This window comes from Esox lucius, chromosome 4 (genome assembly GCF_011004845.1).
Source record: "Esox lucius isolate fEsoLuc1 chromosome 4, fEsoLuc1.pri, whole genome shotgun sequence".
Lineage (NCBI taxonomy): Eukaryota > Metazoa > Chordata > Actinopteri > Esociformes > Esocidae > Esox > Esox lucius.
In genome coordinates this window covers 279931-294041 of record NC_047572.1, presented here as the reverse complement: position 1 = coordinate 294041, position 14111 = coordinate 279931, and the positions used below count along the sequence as shown (strand labels likewise).

The 14111-nt window shown below is 40.9% G+C and overlaps 1 protein-coding gene across 7 annotated transcripts in view; it reads right to left on the bottom strand.

Moving 5' to 3' along the window:
- pcdh1b (protocadherin 1b) overlaps window positions 1-14111 on the bottom strand; it is a 353309-nt gene that overhangs the window by 118036 nt on the left and 221162 nt on the right. The window contains exon 6 of one of the 7 annotated variants that reach the window (XM_029119486.2): window positions 12268-13097. The exons of the other annotated variants lie outside the window; for them this stretch is intronic. Coding sequence (XP_028975319.1) covers window positions 13024-13097 — 74 coding nt within the window. The 3' untranslated portion in view covers window positions 12268-13023. Of the gene's footprint in view, window positions 1-12267; window positions 13098-14111 lie in introns of those variants that run through there. 7 annotated transcript variants of the gene reach the window in all.

Here is a 14111-nt window from a genome sequence, read left to right as displayed (position 1 = left end):
CCTTTCAAATTCAATGCCTATACAGGGACATAACTTAGCCACACATCAAAATACATTAAATGTTCATAAGGTGTGAATGCTAGCTGATCTCTGCCTAGCAAACTCCTCAGATTAGCTGATTATTCAAGCTATTACTGGAGCAATGTACAAAATAGCCAGAGAGAGAGGAAGAAAGAGAGAAAAGAGTTGGCACGGTAGTACAGGGCACCAGGAGTGTGCACATTTTTCACCGCTCAACGCTCAGGCTAATAAAGTTAACAAAGCTGTCACATCCTATCTTATAAAACATGCCATGGTCTCTGCCTAAACTCCTCAGACTAGCCTATTATTCAAGCCATTATTGGAAGGACTGCTCGTAAACAAGACTGATAGAATCAGCAAAAAGTTAGTATGGCTTGTTGAATTAGTAGGTCTGAAAGAGTTGAATACTCTTCAAAATGAGATTATTACCCAATTATGTACGTTAGGTGCTATGAATTTAGCTAATGTTTGCAAATGAAGCGCAAACCATTGGTTACAGGCAATTAGCCAATCTGTATCATAAAAAAATCATGCAATTGCTTTAGAATGCCAAAGGTTCAATGTTTTATTCAAACCGTTGTTCAAAAATTCATATTCTTTGCTTTTTACGGATCAAATGTAAAGAAAAAAAAAAAGAGACAAAACAATACTATGTTACCTTGGTTATCTTGACCCTATATTACATATACTATACACCCTTTGAACATGTTGTCTTTCTCTGAAACCAGAAATCGCCCCAAGCTTTGGGGAACTAGAAAGTAGAGAAGAAGGTAAAGGAAGCCTTTGTAGTTGCCATACTCTTATCACACAATTGTTAGTTTTACCAACCCTAGCACATACAAAAGGCCTGCATACACATACACATACAAATACATGAGTTTTGACACTGGTTATTAAGGCTAAAATCAAGCACACAAATATGCAGACAATTTTTTGACAAGCCAAAACACTCTTATTACTCATAGGACCAGGTTTTGGGATTCTAAAGCCAGTGTTTAAATTAATGCATCAATTTCTTTGGCCAATAGGTCAAGGGAGGTGAAAGGTCATAGGGGTTAGAAACATCTAACAACACCTTCGATTCCCTTTTGGTGTCATTACCTAGTCTGGATTATAAAGTCGCAGCACGCTAATCCAATAACATGATTAACATGTTAACATTGACACCTGTATGAAAAGGCCTTTCTTAGAATGAGCTAATAACATAACCCTTAGCAGCTAATACCATTACTGTCACATTCTTCGATTTACAGAGAAAGCCAAAGCCTTATGGGCAATGACAGTGTAACAAGCCAATTCTATATACTTAAATGTCTCAACATAACACAAAAAAATACTAAGCATGAAACTGCTGGTTGTAAGCATGAAAGAAGTTGGCTGTAACCTCTAAGTTTCAACTCCAGTTTTTGTCCCGGTGGCTAGCGCAGGCCTCCTTTTCTGCTGATGTAAGGCTCTGAGTGACAAATCTCCAGTTTCACTCTTTGCCATCTGTCAATCATCTCAGCACCCACATAGAAAATCCCCAACTGGAAAAGGAGTAAGAGAGGAAACAAGTGAGATGGAAAAGGAAAAAAAGACACTCGCTTTGACGGATGCCGGTCATGCTTTCATGGGATCCACTTAAAATGCGGCCCAGGTCCATAAGCTCCTTGTAGTGCAAATCACATTTTAATTAGGTCTATCCCCAGCTAACAATCTTCTCCCTGCTCCAGGCCCCCGCCCCCAGGATTACCTTCTGGGGTTGCGTCCACCTAAGCCGATCAGACTTCCTCCCTACTGTCTGGCCTCTAACCATTTACTTGCTGGTGGCCTTCTCTGTGGGCCAAGTAACCGTCCTTCTGATCTTTTATTCTCCTCTCCTCTTTCGTCTTTTTCTTATGTGGGCGTTCATATCTCTCAGTAAAGTTTTATCCTACTTTCTATATTATTTTATGTAACTTATTCTATCAAGATTCACTGTTCCAAAAAAGCCTGAAATTATAGCCTTTCTGCTCCAGCAGGCAACCAACAGATTATTGGCTTGGAGATTCCAGAGAATCCAATCCATCCAGCTCCCAAAACCCTCATCAAAACATCCTTAACCTCTCCAAACCTCTCTCACACACAACCTTTAACACCTGTGTTGGAGGTGTACAACATCTTCCTTTCTTTCTGTAAAAGGGATATGGCTTAGATTGTTCCTAGTATATGCAAGTTTGTGAAAAAATTCATGCATTATAGATTTAAAGAGCTGATCTGCGTGAGACACGGGAACAGAGAGAGGTGTGTGGGTGAGTGGAGGATGGAGAATGGAGGAAGTGGTGGTGGTGTTTTGGGGGGGTGTTCTTAGCCTCTCCGCCACACCGGGCCTTGGTGTCACCAAATTAAATCAGACACCACATATATGGATGTGACATTTTAATATCAAATGGTGCCATGCACTTTGTTTGCGTAGATGAAAGGTGGATCCCACGTAGGGGTTGACAGGGATAAGAGACCCATCAGATCTACCTGTGCGGAATACAGGCGCCCAGGCCCCTGCCATGACAGGCAGGTGGTACGATCTGACCTGTCAGCCATCGACTCTCCACCCGCCCACCCACTCCCTTCCCTTCCACCCCTGCCCTGCTCCCACTGCAGTTACTGGGTCTGTACAGTCCCTGGAGTCTTGTGCCTCAGCTCCCTGTCTACATTAAAAAAAAATGTCAGTCAGTTTGTCTAAAGACCATGAGCCAACTTTTTTGAATATATATTAATTGTGTGAATGCAAGTGATAGACACAGAAAGGTAAAAATAAATACAGAATGAAAAACAGGGGGTCAAACAGCAAAGTCCTGAAGTAAACGCAGTCATACAGCACAGCTCTATATTTCTCTATACCTAACTACAGTACATCAGCTGGAATGACCTCAGCTGGAATCAACCTCTTAATGCATTTCTCTTGAATAGGTACACCCACTCCATTTAACCTCTCTCAATGCAGCTAGTCTCTGCTTGCTGTAGGGAAACTTCAGTCATCACGAGCCCTGCCATTAGGGCTCTTGTTGCCAGTTTGTAACAACCTCGTCCTGACAGTTCCAGACAAACACTTCTTATGACTGGGATACTCTCTGTGACAATAGATTATACTGTATATTGCAAATGCCTGAAGTACTTAAAGTTAAATCTAACTCGTAACTCAACAGGTTAGCAACTTATTTGTCAGTGTATGGGGAGGTTATCATTGATGTAAACTCCACATCAGACTTCTGGGTGGGGGGTCTTAAGCCATGTCCCAGGCTGGAAAAGGATCATGCATTAACTCAGGAAGGATCGTTATCCTAATACCTGGCAAACAAGTGGATTACCGTGGGTCAAAATGGATTAGCTATAGACATTGCATCGTTCAACCCTGAGATCTCCCTCCAAAACCATGTAATCTCATTGAAATCCTGAAACCAAAACCTTAGGGCAAAATAAAGACCTGTCTGACACGCAGGTGACACTGCCTGAGATTTGAGATTCTGAGAACATGAAGAGATTGGGTATGCCCAGGAGTATTTCCAAGCTAGAAATGTCTGCAGCCCCAAAACACATTGCATTTCTGTACATAATAAATCAATATCTCTTGCTTATGATATCGTTAAACACCGATCAACCACAACATTATGACCACCTGCCTGACATTGTGTAGGTACCCCTTTTGCTGCCAAAACAGCCCTGACCGGCCGAGGCATGGACTCCACTAGACCTCTGAATGTGTGCTGTGGTATCAAGACGTTAGCAGCAGATCCTTTAAGTCCTTTGAGTTGCGAGGTGGGGCCTCCATGGATCAGACTTGTCCAGCATATCCCACAGATGCTTGATTGGATTGCATCGTTGATGTGTTCCTCAAACCATTCCTGAACCATTTTTGCTTTGTGGTAGGTTCCATTATCCTGCTGAAAAAGGCCAATGCAATCAGGAAATACAGTTGCCATGAAAGAGTACACATGGTCTTCAACAATTCTCAGGTAGCTGGTAAGTGTCAAAGTAACATCCACATGAATGGCAGGACCCAAGGTATCCCAACAGAATATTGCCCAAAGTACCACACTTCTTCCAACGGCTTGCCATCTTCCCATAGTGCATCCTGGTGCCGTGTGTTCTCCAGGTAAGCAATGCACACGCACCTGGCCTTCTACGTGATGTAAAAGAAAATGTGATTAATCAGATCATGCAACCTTCTTCCATTGCTCTGTGGTCCAGTTCTAATGCTCACGTGCCCATTGTAGGCACTTTCTGCAGTGGGCAGGGGTCAGCATGGACACTGACTGGTCTGCGTCTACGCAGTCCCATACGCAACAAACTGCGATGCACTGTGTGTTTTGACACCTTTCTAACAGTACCAGTATGAACTTTTTCAGCAATTTGAGCTACAGTAGCTCGTCTGTTGGATCGGACCACACAGTCCAGCCTTCACTCCTCACGTGCATCATGACCCCATAAGGGCTGCAGTTTTGGAGATGCTCTGACCCAGCCATCACAATTTGTACCTTGTCAAAGTCGCTCAGATCCTTACACTTTCCCATTTGTCCTGCTTCTAACACATCAACTTAGAGGAAAGAATGTTCACTTAATGCCAAATATATCCCACCCACTGACAGGTGTCATGATGACGAGATAATCAGTGTTATTCACTTCACCTGTCAGTGGTCATAATGTTATGGCTGATCGGTGTAGATCACCTCTTTTACTCTCTATTTTTTGCCATGTTCCACCAGTGCACCAGATCTGAATTGTTATCTAGCCTTGTGATAAATAGCAACATCAAAGGTTGTCTGGCTGCCGTGACAACACACCAGTAAGACACACAGAGACAAGGCAAACCTCCTAATTGGCCAGTGCACTAGCAGGGCACAGTTTCTTTATCCCCCCCAGACTGACTATAATACAGACCAGAGGAAAGATTAACAAATAGCAGATACAGAATCTTACAAAAGTGAGTACACCACTCACATCTTTGCAAATATTTTGAGTATATATATATAACACTAAAGAAATGACACTTTGCTACAATGTGAATTAGTGAGTGTTCAGCTTGTATAACAGTGTAAATTTGCTGTCCCCTCAAAATAACACAACGCACAGCTATTAATGTCTAAACCGCTGACAACAAAAGTGAGTACATCCCTAAATGAAAATGGGGGGAGGGGTTGTTGAAAATATTGAAAACCAGAAGTAAAATGGTGGACCCCGCAGGCTTGTTACCTGGCACAGGAAATTGATTCAGCCCCCAGTGAGTGTGAGGCCCCATTTTCTGTGGCAGCACACTGGTTGGTCAATCAAGCACTTCCACCAACAAAGTAGAACCATTTTTAATGACAGTAAAAGAGACCCCAACAACAGTATAAGGACTAGTGAGATCAGTCTTCTAAATCTTTAAATATTAAACAAAATGTTTGGTGATTTGTCAAATTATTGAAAGAAATCTGCAAAGAAACAAACACAAACATAGAATCTTCCCAAAAATGTTTTATAGTTTCCATTGCTGTAGTTGTGGTGTTTGTTGTTGGCATTTCCTTATTTCATGATACTTACAATGGAGCAGAAATCATGTGTGTAATTTCCAGCAGAACACAATTATAGTTTAGCAAGACACTACAGTGAAAATGGCATACTTAGGGATTGGAGCCTCCAGGGATAGTCAGTGATTATGCTTTGCAAAACTTATTTGACTATAAAGAAAATCTAGAAATTGCCACTGGCTAATCCTTCTGCTCTTATGGGTGAAATATTTTTTCTTCATTTCATTGTAGTGTCTGGCAGGAATGGAAAAAAGAGATGTCTCAGAGGATATACATTAAAAATACATTAGTAAGTAAAATTAGGATTGGTTTAAAGACGATTGCCTGTATGACACATCTCTTCAGGTGAGGATTAAAATAAACTGGTCTGCTCTGCAGAATAGGCTTTGTGGTTCATCAAGTCATTCTGGCCCTCAACCTGATTAGAGAAGCCAGGTAAGGAGCCTGCTAAATTATAAGTCATGATTTAATTTAACATGGAACCAAACGATCATGTCTACCTTAACATAACAAATGTTCTTTTATTATATGGACAAGTTATTTAGACTCTCATTCTGACTTGCGTTTGGACATCCTAAATCATGAGTCATGCTAGTCAAAAAAATTAAGGCTAAATTTGATAAGATTTACATTGGAACCAAACCATCATGGCTATTTTATCAGTGCATATGTGATATTTTTAGGTTGCAAAACTACCGGTAATTGATCAAAGTTACTGGAATTTTAAGTCATTTTGGTAAATAACAGAACATATATATTCATTAATATTGTAACTTCTGGTAATTTATATACAGATCCTGAGAAAATTAAGAGACCACTGCACTCTTTCCTTTCCAAAAAATTAGAAAAGGAAAGTTTGAGTGAGGAACAGAAGTGTTCAATTTGCAGAGGTCTCTTAATTTTAACCCTTCTGTTCCACACACAAAACCTTCCTTTTTTACTTTTTGGGAAAGGAATGGTCTCTAAATTATTTCCGGAGCTGTATACTATGAACTTTGTATATGTTGTCCAAGAGTTTCTAGTCAATAAACCATATGTTTACAGGTCATTTGGAACTTCTTGGACCAAATAGCATAATGTAAATGCTAAACCTGCTAGCATTCACTGCATTAGGACTAATATGTATAGCCTTGCTACTTCAGTTATTACAATTTACAAGAGTGGCCTTGCTACAGCACCCTCAATCCTGAGGTACTTGCAGAATTGTATCCACTAAGCTCTTATTAATTCAGATGATAACTAATCTGTTGGACCTAAAGTGATCAAGGAAGCTTATCCTTCAGAAAAAAGTAAACACTGCTGGAACTGAATTCTTGAGCTATACTTTCAAAACTACTGTTGGAAATTATCCAAAAGCCCTGGAAGAGTCCCTGTGAATTGAGATTTCAATGGCAAATCAGTAGCTGTTCAGTAATTTTAAATTAAATGCTGGTGTGTGACAGTGAAAAGGTGATGTTTGTAAAATACAAAAGTGGTGAAATCCATTAGAAAGAGACTGCAGAAGCAAATGCTTTTACTGAAGAGGTATGCAATTGATATCATTTCTTTAAGAGTAGGTGAGAACACAGGACCCTTTCCGCTGCGCATTGATTTATGATGAAATTTTGCAGGACCTTGTTTTAACCTATTGGGAACTTATAGAATTACACTTAGAGATAGTGTACAGAACTCTTTTAGTAAACCATAAAATAAAGTGTGTATGTGTGTGTGATTCATGCCCTGTTAGGTAACTGGGCAGCAATGCCCCAAATGCCCCTGACTGTGTACCCCTTACCCAAGCCCTGTTTCCATGACAATCCCAGTGGAGAGACCCAGCATGTCTGTTAGAAAACAGAGTTGACTCAAACCACTGGAAAGCAGGTGGCATGCATCTTTGTGTGTGTGTGTGTTCGTGTGCTTGCATTTATGCATTTGTTTCTTTAACCCAGAGAGCTGCCCCCTACAATCTACACTCAAGACATTGACCCTCTCGCCTGCTGAGATCACATCTCCCCTCTTGGACCTTGTTCACAACACAAAAACAAGACACTGGACTCTTTGCAAAATCCCTGAAGGTGAGTGCTTTCTTAGCAACTGTGGTGGGGGCTAACTCCCTGAGCACCCAGAGTTAGCTGGCCCAATGCCCAGGGATGGTGACCTACAGTTACCTGAACTAGCCAACCACCTGTCCCGGAGATGCTAGAGTAAGCAGCCAAACACCCAGGGACAGCTGCTGGAGCTAGCATGGGTGAACCGTAAGCTTGGGGATAGCCAAACATAACGGTACACTGCCTACAAACACCTGAAGGGGGCTAGCCTTGTGCTCCTAGCCTTTTACCAAGTCCACGGGGGCTCTAAGGGAGATGTCATCCTGATATCCCTTAGCACATCAAAGCACAATTTTATTGTTGAATATTCCTATAAAATCCCAACTCTATGCCCAATATAAGATTCTGTACTGTTAATCAGAAATATCTCCAATTATTGTTGCTCCTTTTGAAAATGCCATAACTGAACTTGTGCTCTACGCATATTTCCTAACCCAACACATTTAAATAAAAGCATTAAAAAAATAATAATAATAATAATCCCCAACAAACTCACATTTAGACTAATAGTTGAATGTCATGATTCCCAAAGGGATTGGTTGATATGATTACGACACAACTCTACAAATGCCTGACTCTCTCCGTTCTGAGATCTGATTTCAAGACCATTAAAAGCTAAAACCCAGGAATCTTAATCCACGCCACAGAAATATAATACCCTTATTTCCCTTTTCTAACAACATTTAAAAAGAATGCTCACATTTTTTCACATTGGGGAGGATTCTCACTTTTTTCGACCAGGGTCACAGGAGAATTGAATGAACGGCATGCGGTCAGGCTCCAGCAAGAGTCCATGGGGGGCAGCGAGGGAAAGGAATCAATGGACTGAAATAACAACGAGACCTAAAGCCCAGTGAGCAGAAACACAAGAAAAGAGATAGACGGAGAGCGAGAGAGAGAGAGAGAGAGGGGCTGGGGTGGGAGGGCAACATAGAGCAACAAATACTCTATCATACAGTAGTGCTTAATATAAGCATGAGATACAGGGAGATAAAGAGTATCTAGTGTGACCACCATTTGCTTCACGCAGTGCATAAAGTTGATCAGGTTGTTGATTGTGGCCTGTGGAATGTTGGTCCACTTCTCTTCAATGGCTGTGTGAAGTTGCTGGATATTGGCAGGACCTGGAACACACTGTCGTATACGACGATCCAAAGCATCCCAAACATGCTCAATGGGTGACATGTCCGGTAAGTATGCTGGCCATGCAAGAACTGTGATGTTTTCAGCTTCCAGGAATTGTGTACAGATCCTTGCAACATGGGGCTGTGCATTATGCTGCAACATGAGGTGAAGGTCGTGGATGAATGGCACAACAATGGGCCTCAGGATCTCGTCACGGTACCTTTGTGCATTCAAAATGCCATCAATAAAATGCACCTGTATTCATTGTCCATAACACACGCCTGCCCATACAATAACCCCACCGCCACCATGGGCCACCTGATCGACAACGTTGACATCAGCAAACCACTCACCCACACGTCTGCCATCTGTACAGTGAAAACCGGGATTCATCCGTGAAGAGAACACCTCTCCCAAATGCCAGACACCATTGAATGTGAACATTTACCCACTCAAATCGGTTACGACAACGAACTGCCGTCAGGTCGAGACTCAGATGAGTACGACGAGCATGCAGATGAGCTTCCCTGAGACGGTTTCTGACCAAATTCTTTGGTTATGCAAACCGATTGTTGCATCAGTGGTCCGGGTGGCTGGTCTCAGACGATCTTGGAGGTGAAGATGCTGGATATGGAGGTCCTGGGCAGGTGTGGTTACACGTGGTCTGCGGTTGTGAGGCCGGTTGGTTGTACTGCCAAATTCTCTGAAAAGCCTTTGGCTTATGGTAGAGAAATTAACATTCAATTCACAGGCAACAGCTCTGGTGGACATTCCTGCAGTCAGCATGCCAATTGCACGCTCCTTCAAAGCTTTCAACATCTGTGGCATTGTGCTGTGTGATGGAACTGCACATTTTAGAGTGTTTTTTTTATTGTGGCCAGCCTAAGGCACACCTGTGCAATAATCATGCTGTGTAATCAGCATCTTGATATGTCACACCTGTGAGGTGGATGTATTATCTCGGCAAAGGAGAAGTGCTCACTAACACAGATTTGGAACGATTTGTGAACAATATTTGAGAGAAATAGGCCTTTTGTGTACATAGAGAAAGTCTTAGATCTTTGAGTTCAATTCATGATAAATGGGGGTAAAAACAAAAGTGTTGCGTTTATAATTTTGTTCAGTATATAGACTGGAAAGATAGAGCACAATAAACAGATGTTGTTGTGCTGGATGATTGGTGATAGAAGGTGTGATTTATGCACAACATTCTATAAGCAATATTTTTATTATTGCATTTTTTTAACATTTTAGTCCAGATCAATTCACAGTGGTGAGTGCATTTTTATTTTGTTTTTATTGTACTTCTCCATCATGGGGATTGAACCCACAACCTTAGCAGTGCAAGGATCACAGTCTGCCAGCCACACGGTACAATTATGGGTTCTTGTCTCCACAAAAGGCAAGTGAGTAAAAACTAAACCTATTGTCCATACCCACGGGGTATACATCGTCCGTGCTTTGTTATTATCCCGAGTACGAAGGCATGCATCGATCTTAAAGTGACATTTCTTATCTCGCCACAAAAGATAAGAGGTGAAATATAACCTACTACAAAGCAAAGTAAACTCCTATTCAAGCTTTTCAACAAATCTGACAGAAATCCTGAACAAGGTCCTATCGCAAAATTTGAGTTTGGCTTTTATTTTTGTATTATAAATGGCCAGATTCAGAGCATTGTAATGGTATATAATACATATATACTTTTGAAAGTTGATAATCTGCTCTACTTAGTTCTGAGAAAAGAGCCTTGAAAGATTCACACTCGACAGAGAGCTGGTCGTTGTTTGCGCCCATTCAGCGTAGTTCTCACCCTCTTAGGCCTTAACCCCACCCAGCTATTTAAGTATTCAAATGAGGACACCTGGATGAATGACAGGTCAATCAGGTAGCTTATTATCAAACAAAGTCACTTTTGTGAAGAAAAGCTTTAGGAAAATGTTACCAAGCTGGTAAGTTAATGTTGTTACCTAGCTAGCTAACGTTAACGGTAACAACAGTAGCTATTAATGGTGTAACGGTACGCAAAAGTCACAGTTCGGTACGTACTGAAAAAAGTCACGTTCGGTTCAGTGGAAAATAACGAAACATTTAAATTAATAATTTTTATTTATTACGAAGTTATAAACTTTGCCCATTGACACTGTAGTTAAAATAGGATTGTTTTCAGTAAAAAAACAAAACAATAACAGCATTTTGCAATTACTCACCGGTCAAAAGCGGTTCCGCACCAATGTCCGATAGAGAATGACGTTCCGAATAATTATATGAAAAATAGAATGACCTCCACCGTGAGTGTGACTGCTCTGCTATGAGGATTTGCTATAACAACGCCGGATCCGCCTCGGAATCAGCTTGGCTAGCTAACACTATAGTACTATTTTGCCATGCTAGCTAGTTCCAACGTAAGTATGTCTGTTTTCTACGTGATTTTTCTTCAGATCAGATGAGTTAATGAGTTAAAGTGTCAGGCAACTTTAATTTAAAGTTGAATTAAATGATGTATTTAATGCTTTGTGTTTTTTATAAGACTATGCATGCACTTTAGTAGGCAGGGAAGAGAAGAATCTTGATAGTGAGGGACAGAATGGTACAGAAAGAGCCAACAGGAGACATGGAAGAGGAGAGAGTAGACCAGTGGTTCCCAACTACAGTCCTCAAATACCCCCAACAGTACATTTTCATTGTAGCCCCAGTCAAGCACAGCTGATTCAACTTGTCATCTAATTATCAGGCTCTCATTGAGTTGAATTGGGTGTGCTTGTCCAGGGCTACAACAAAAATGTGTACTGTTGGGGGTACTCGAGGACCGGAGTTAGACCATAGTGGAACTAAGTTGAAGTTCACTTGAAAGCAGGCATATCACCCCTCTGAGCCTATCATCCCTCTCTAGGTTTCTTCCTAAAATTTGGCCTTCTTATGGAGTTTTTCCTAGCCACTGAAATTCAACAATACTGTTGTTTGCTCCTTGGGGTTTAAGGCCGGGTGTATCTGTAAATGCACTTTGTTACAACTGCTATTGTAAAAAGGGCTTTATAAATATATTTGATTGATTGATTGATGCCTATTTATTTTCAGAAGTCATGTACCGCAAGCTTATGTTGTGGCCCTCTCCCCCGTTCAGGTTGAGTAGCCCTGTTGAGTAGTAAAATATTTTGACATTGCAGATGGAGTACAGCAGCAGCTCATCAATCCTACAGTCACCTGAAACAGACCTGGACTCAAATGTAACTTCACCCGCTGCATCAGTTGACCCTGAGGCTGAGAACAGACCATCATTAGAAGCCACATCTAATTACCAAAGACCTGTCCACCAAAAACAACCTACGAATGTCTCTCCAGGTACATCATGCCTTGATGACTCTTCATCCTCCTAGAGAGCACTAAAGAAAATTAGCTCGACCTAACCTTCTGGATCAGCGTAGAAAAGATGGGGAAGAGAGACGTGCCATGCTCACTTCAGAGTTCGATGACGATATTGCAAGATTTTGTCACACCGTAGGTGACCTGATCCGCAAACTGCCACAACATAAAAAGGTCTATCCAAGTTCAAAATCCATCAGCTTTTATTTGAGATAGGGAAAGTGCTGAAGACATTATTTGAATACACACCCTGATGTGGCTTAAGTAATCTTTTTCCAAAGTGACTAAGTAACTTTTGTTTGTGATTTTAGTGATAATTTGCACACTTCATGGATGTTGACCTTTTGAGTTATTTGATTCAATATTGTTTAATTTTATTTATATTCTTTGATTTAAAATGCAGAGAAAGGGCATGTTTGAACAAAATACTTTAGTGCACTTTCTTTGCATTTTAAATCTCTTTTCACTGTTTGCAATACTTTGTTACACTTTCAATTGTGCATACAAATATTTGAAAAAATAAAGAGGTTTTCTTTAAATGTGTAAGTCAATAATTCACTGAGTGTTCAGTAGGCCAGCCCTCAGCACCGTATCCAGCCATGGCACATGGGAAAACCTCAAGTCACTGAGGACTCCCACAGCAGCCGATACGCCCTCCCTGCGTCAGTCATGGTGCCTTCCTCTGTGACCTGTCTTCTCCACTCCCCAGCTGTGCCTCGCCATTGTTCAAAACGGAGTCTGTGAAATTAGGTGGTATATACTTTGTTGCAGGTGTGTTGGCAGCATCTGTATAGGCCAGATTGTTGTGCAGTGCAGCACAGGCCTTCAGAATGTGTACATTTGTCTGGTAGGAATTCCAACGGTCTGCCTAGAATTCTCCACCTTGCGACCATCATACTAAATTAGTTCTCAATCACACATCTGGTCCGTGAATGTTGATAGTTGTAGATCCTCTTGCTATTGTCCAGACTGGCACCTGGTAAAGCAGAATATACATCACATTTTAAAATAACATAAAAAGACCCACTGACTTCTAACTGCATTTTGTTGTACTGTACTTGTACTGTTCAATGACAAAGTTGAATCTATGGTCTTTGAACAAGTACAGTACAAAGAAATGCAGATTGCGTCTAACCAGAAGTGCAAATATTTACAAGCATTAAGTATATGTATGTACAAGTGGTATGTATAGATGAGCAATTAATGCAAATGCATTACATATGGCAATTCTAAATGTGCAATGGAAGCAAATAGAAGGCAGAACATTTTCAAGTATTAAGTATATAACCCCAACCCTATTATTAATCTATTATCTGCTTATGATTTAACCCTCCAAATATTTTCAGAATATCAATAAACAATTGCTTACTTTGAAAGAGCTTCATCAGATTACATGCAATGGAAAAGCAGCACCTCCAATGATGCCATGGGGATGGTAACTCCTATACCAAGGTTTGCAGGTGTATGGCCAGCAATTGTCCCCTGAAGCAGGACTGCGTGAAGTGGGTGGCTTGATGTTTAATAAAGGTTTTTCAAGTGATGCAGAAGAGCGTTGAAATTATTAGCCGACATGCTAAAATATTTTAAATACACCTCTTGGTCCGTCTTACCCATCTGCTGAACAAGCACACTGTATTCTAGCTTGATAGCTATTATATTGTTTACCAACTATACAGATACTTCCTTTGTGACATTTTCCTGCTCTACAAGCGAACAAACCAGGTGGCAAACATGCTCTCTCTTTCCTTCCTCTATATTTAATTCTACTAGTTCTCTCAAAAGCGCCATTCTAGAAACCGTCTTCCCCGATCCTACTAACGTATATTGCTTTACCCGTATATATGTAGGAATGTTTTCCGGTAGACTGATAATAATTTCATTACATACAAAGCCCTTTGCTGTTTGCGTTTAGTCTGTTTACCTTGTTTACAATGGGTATTTTCGATACCGTATACACTCAAGGCGTTCAATACTCAAATAATCGATGCAT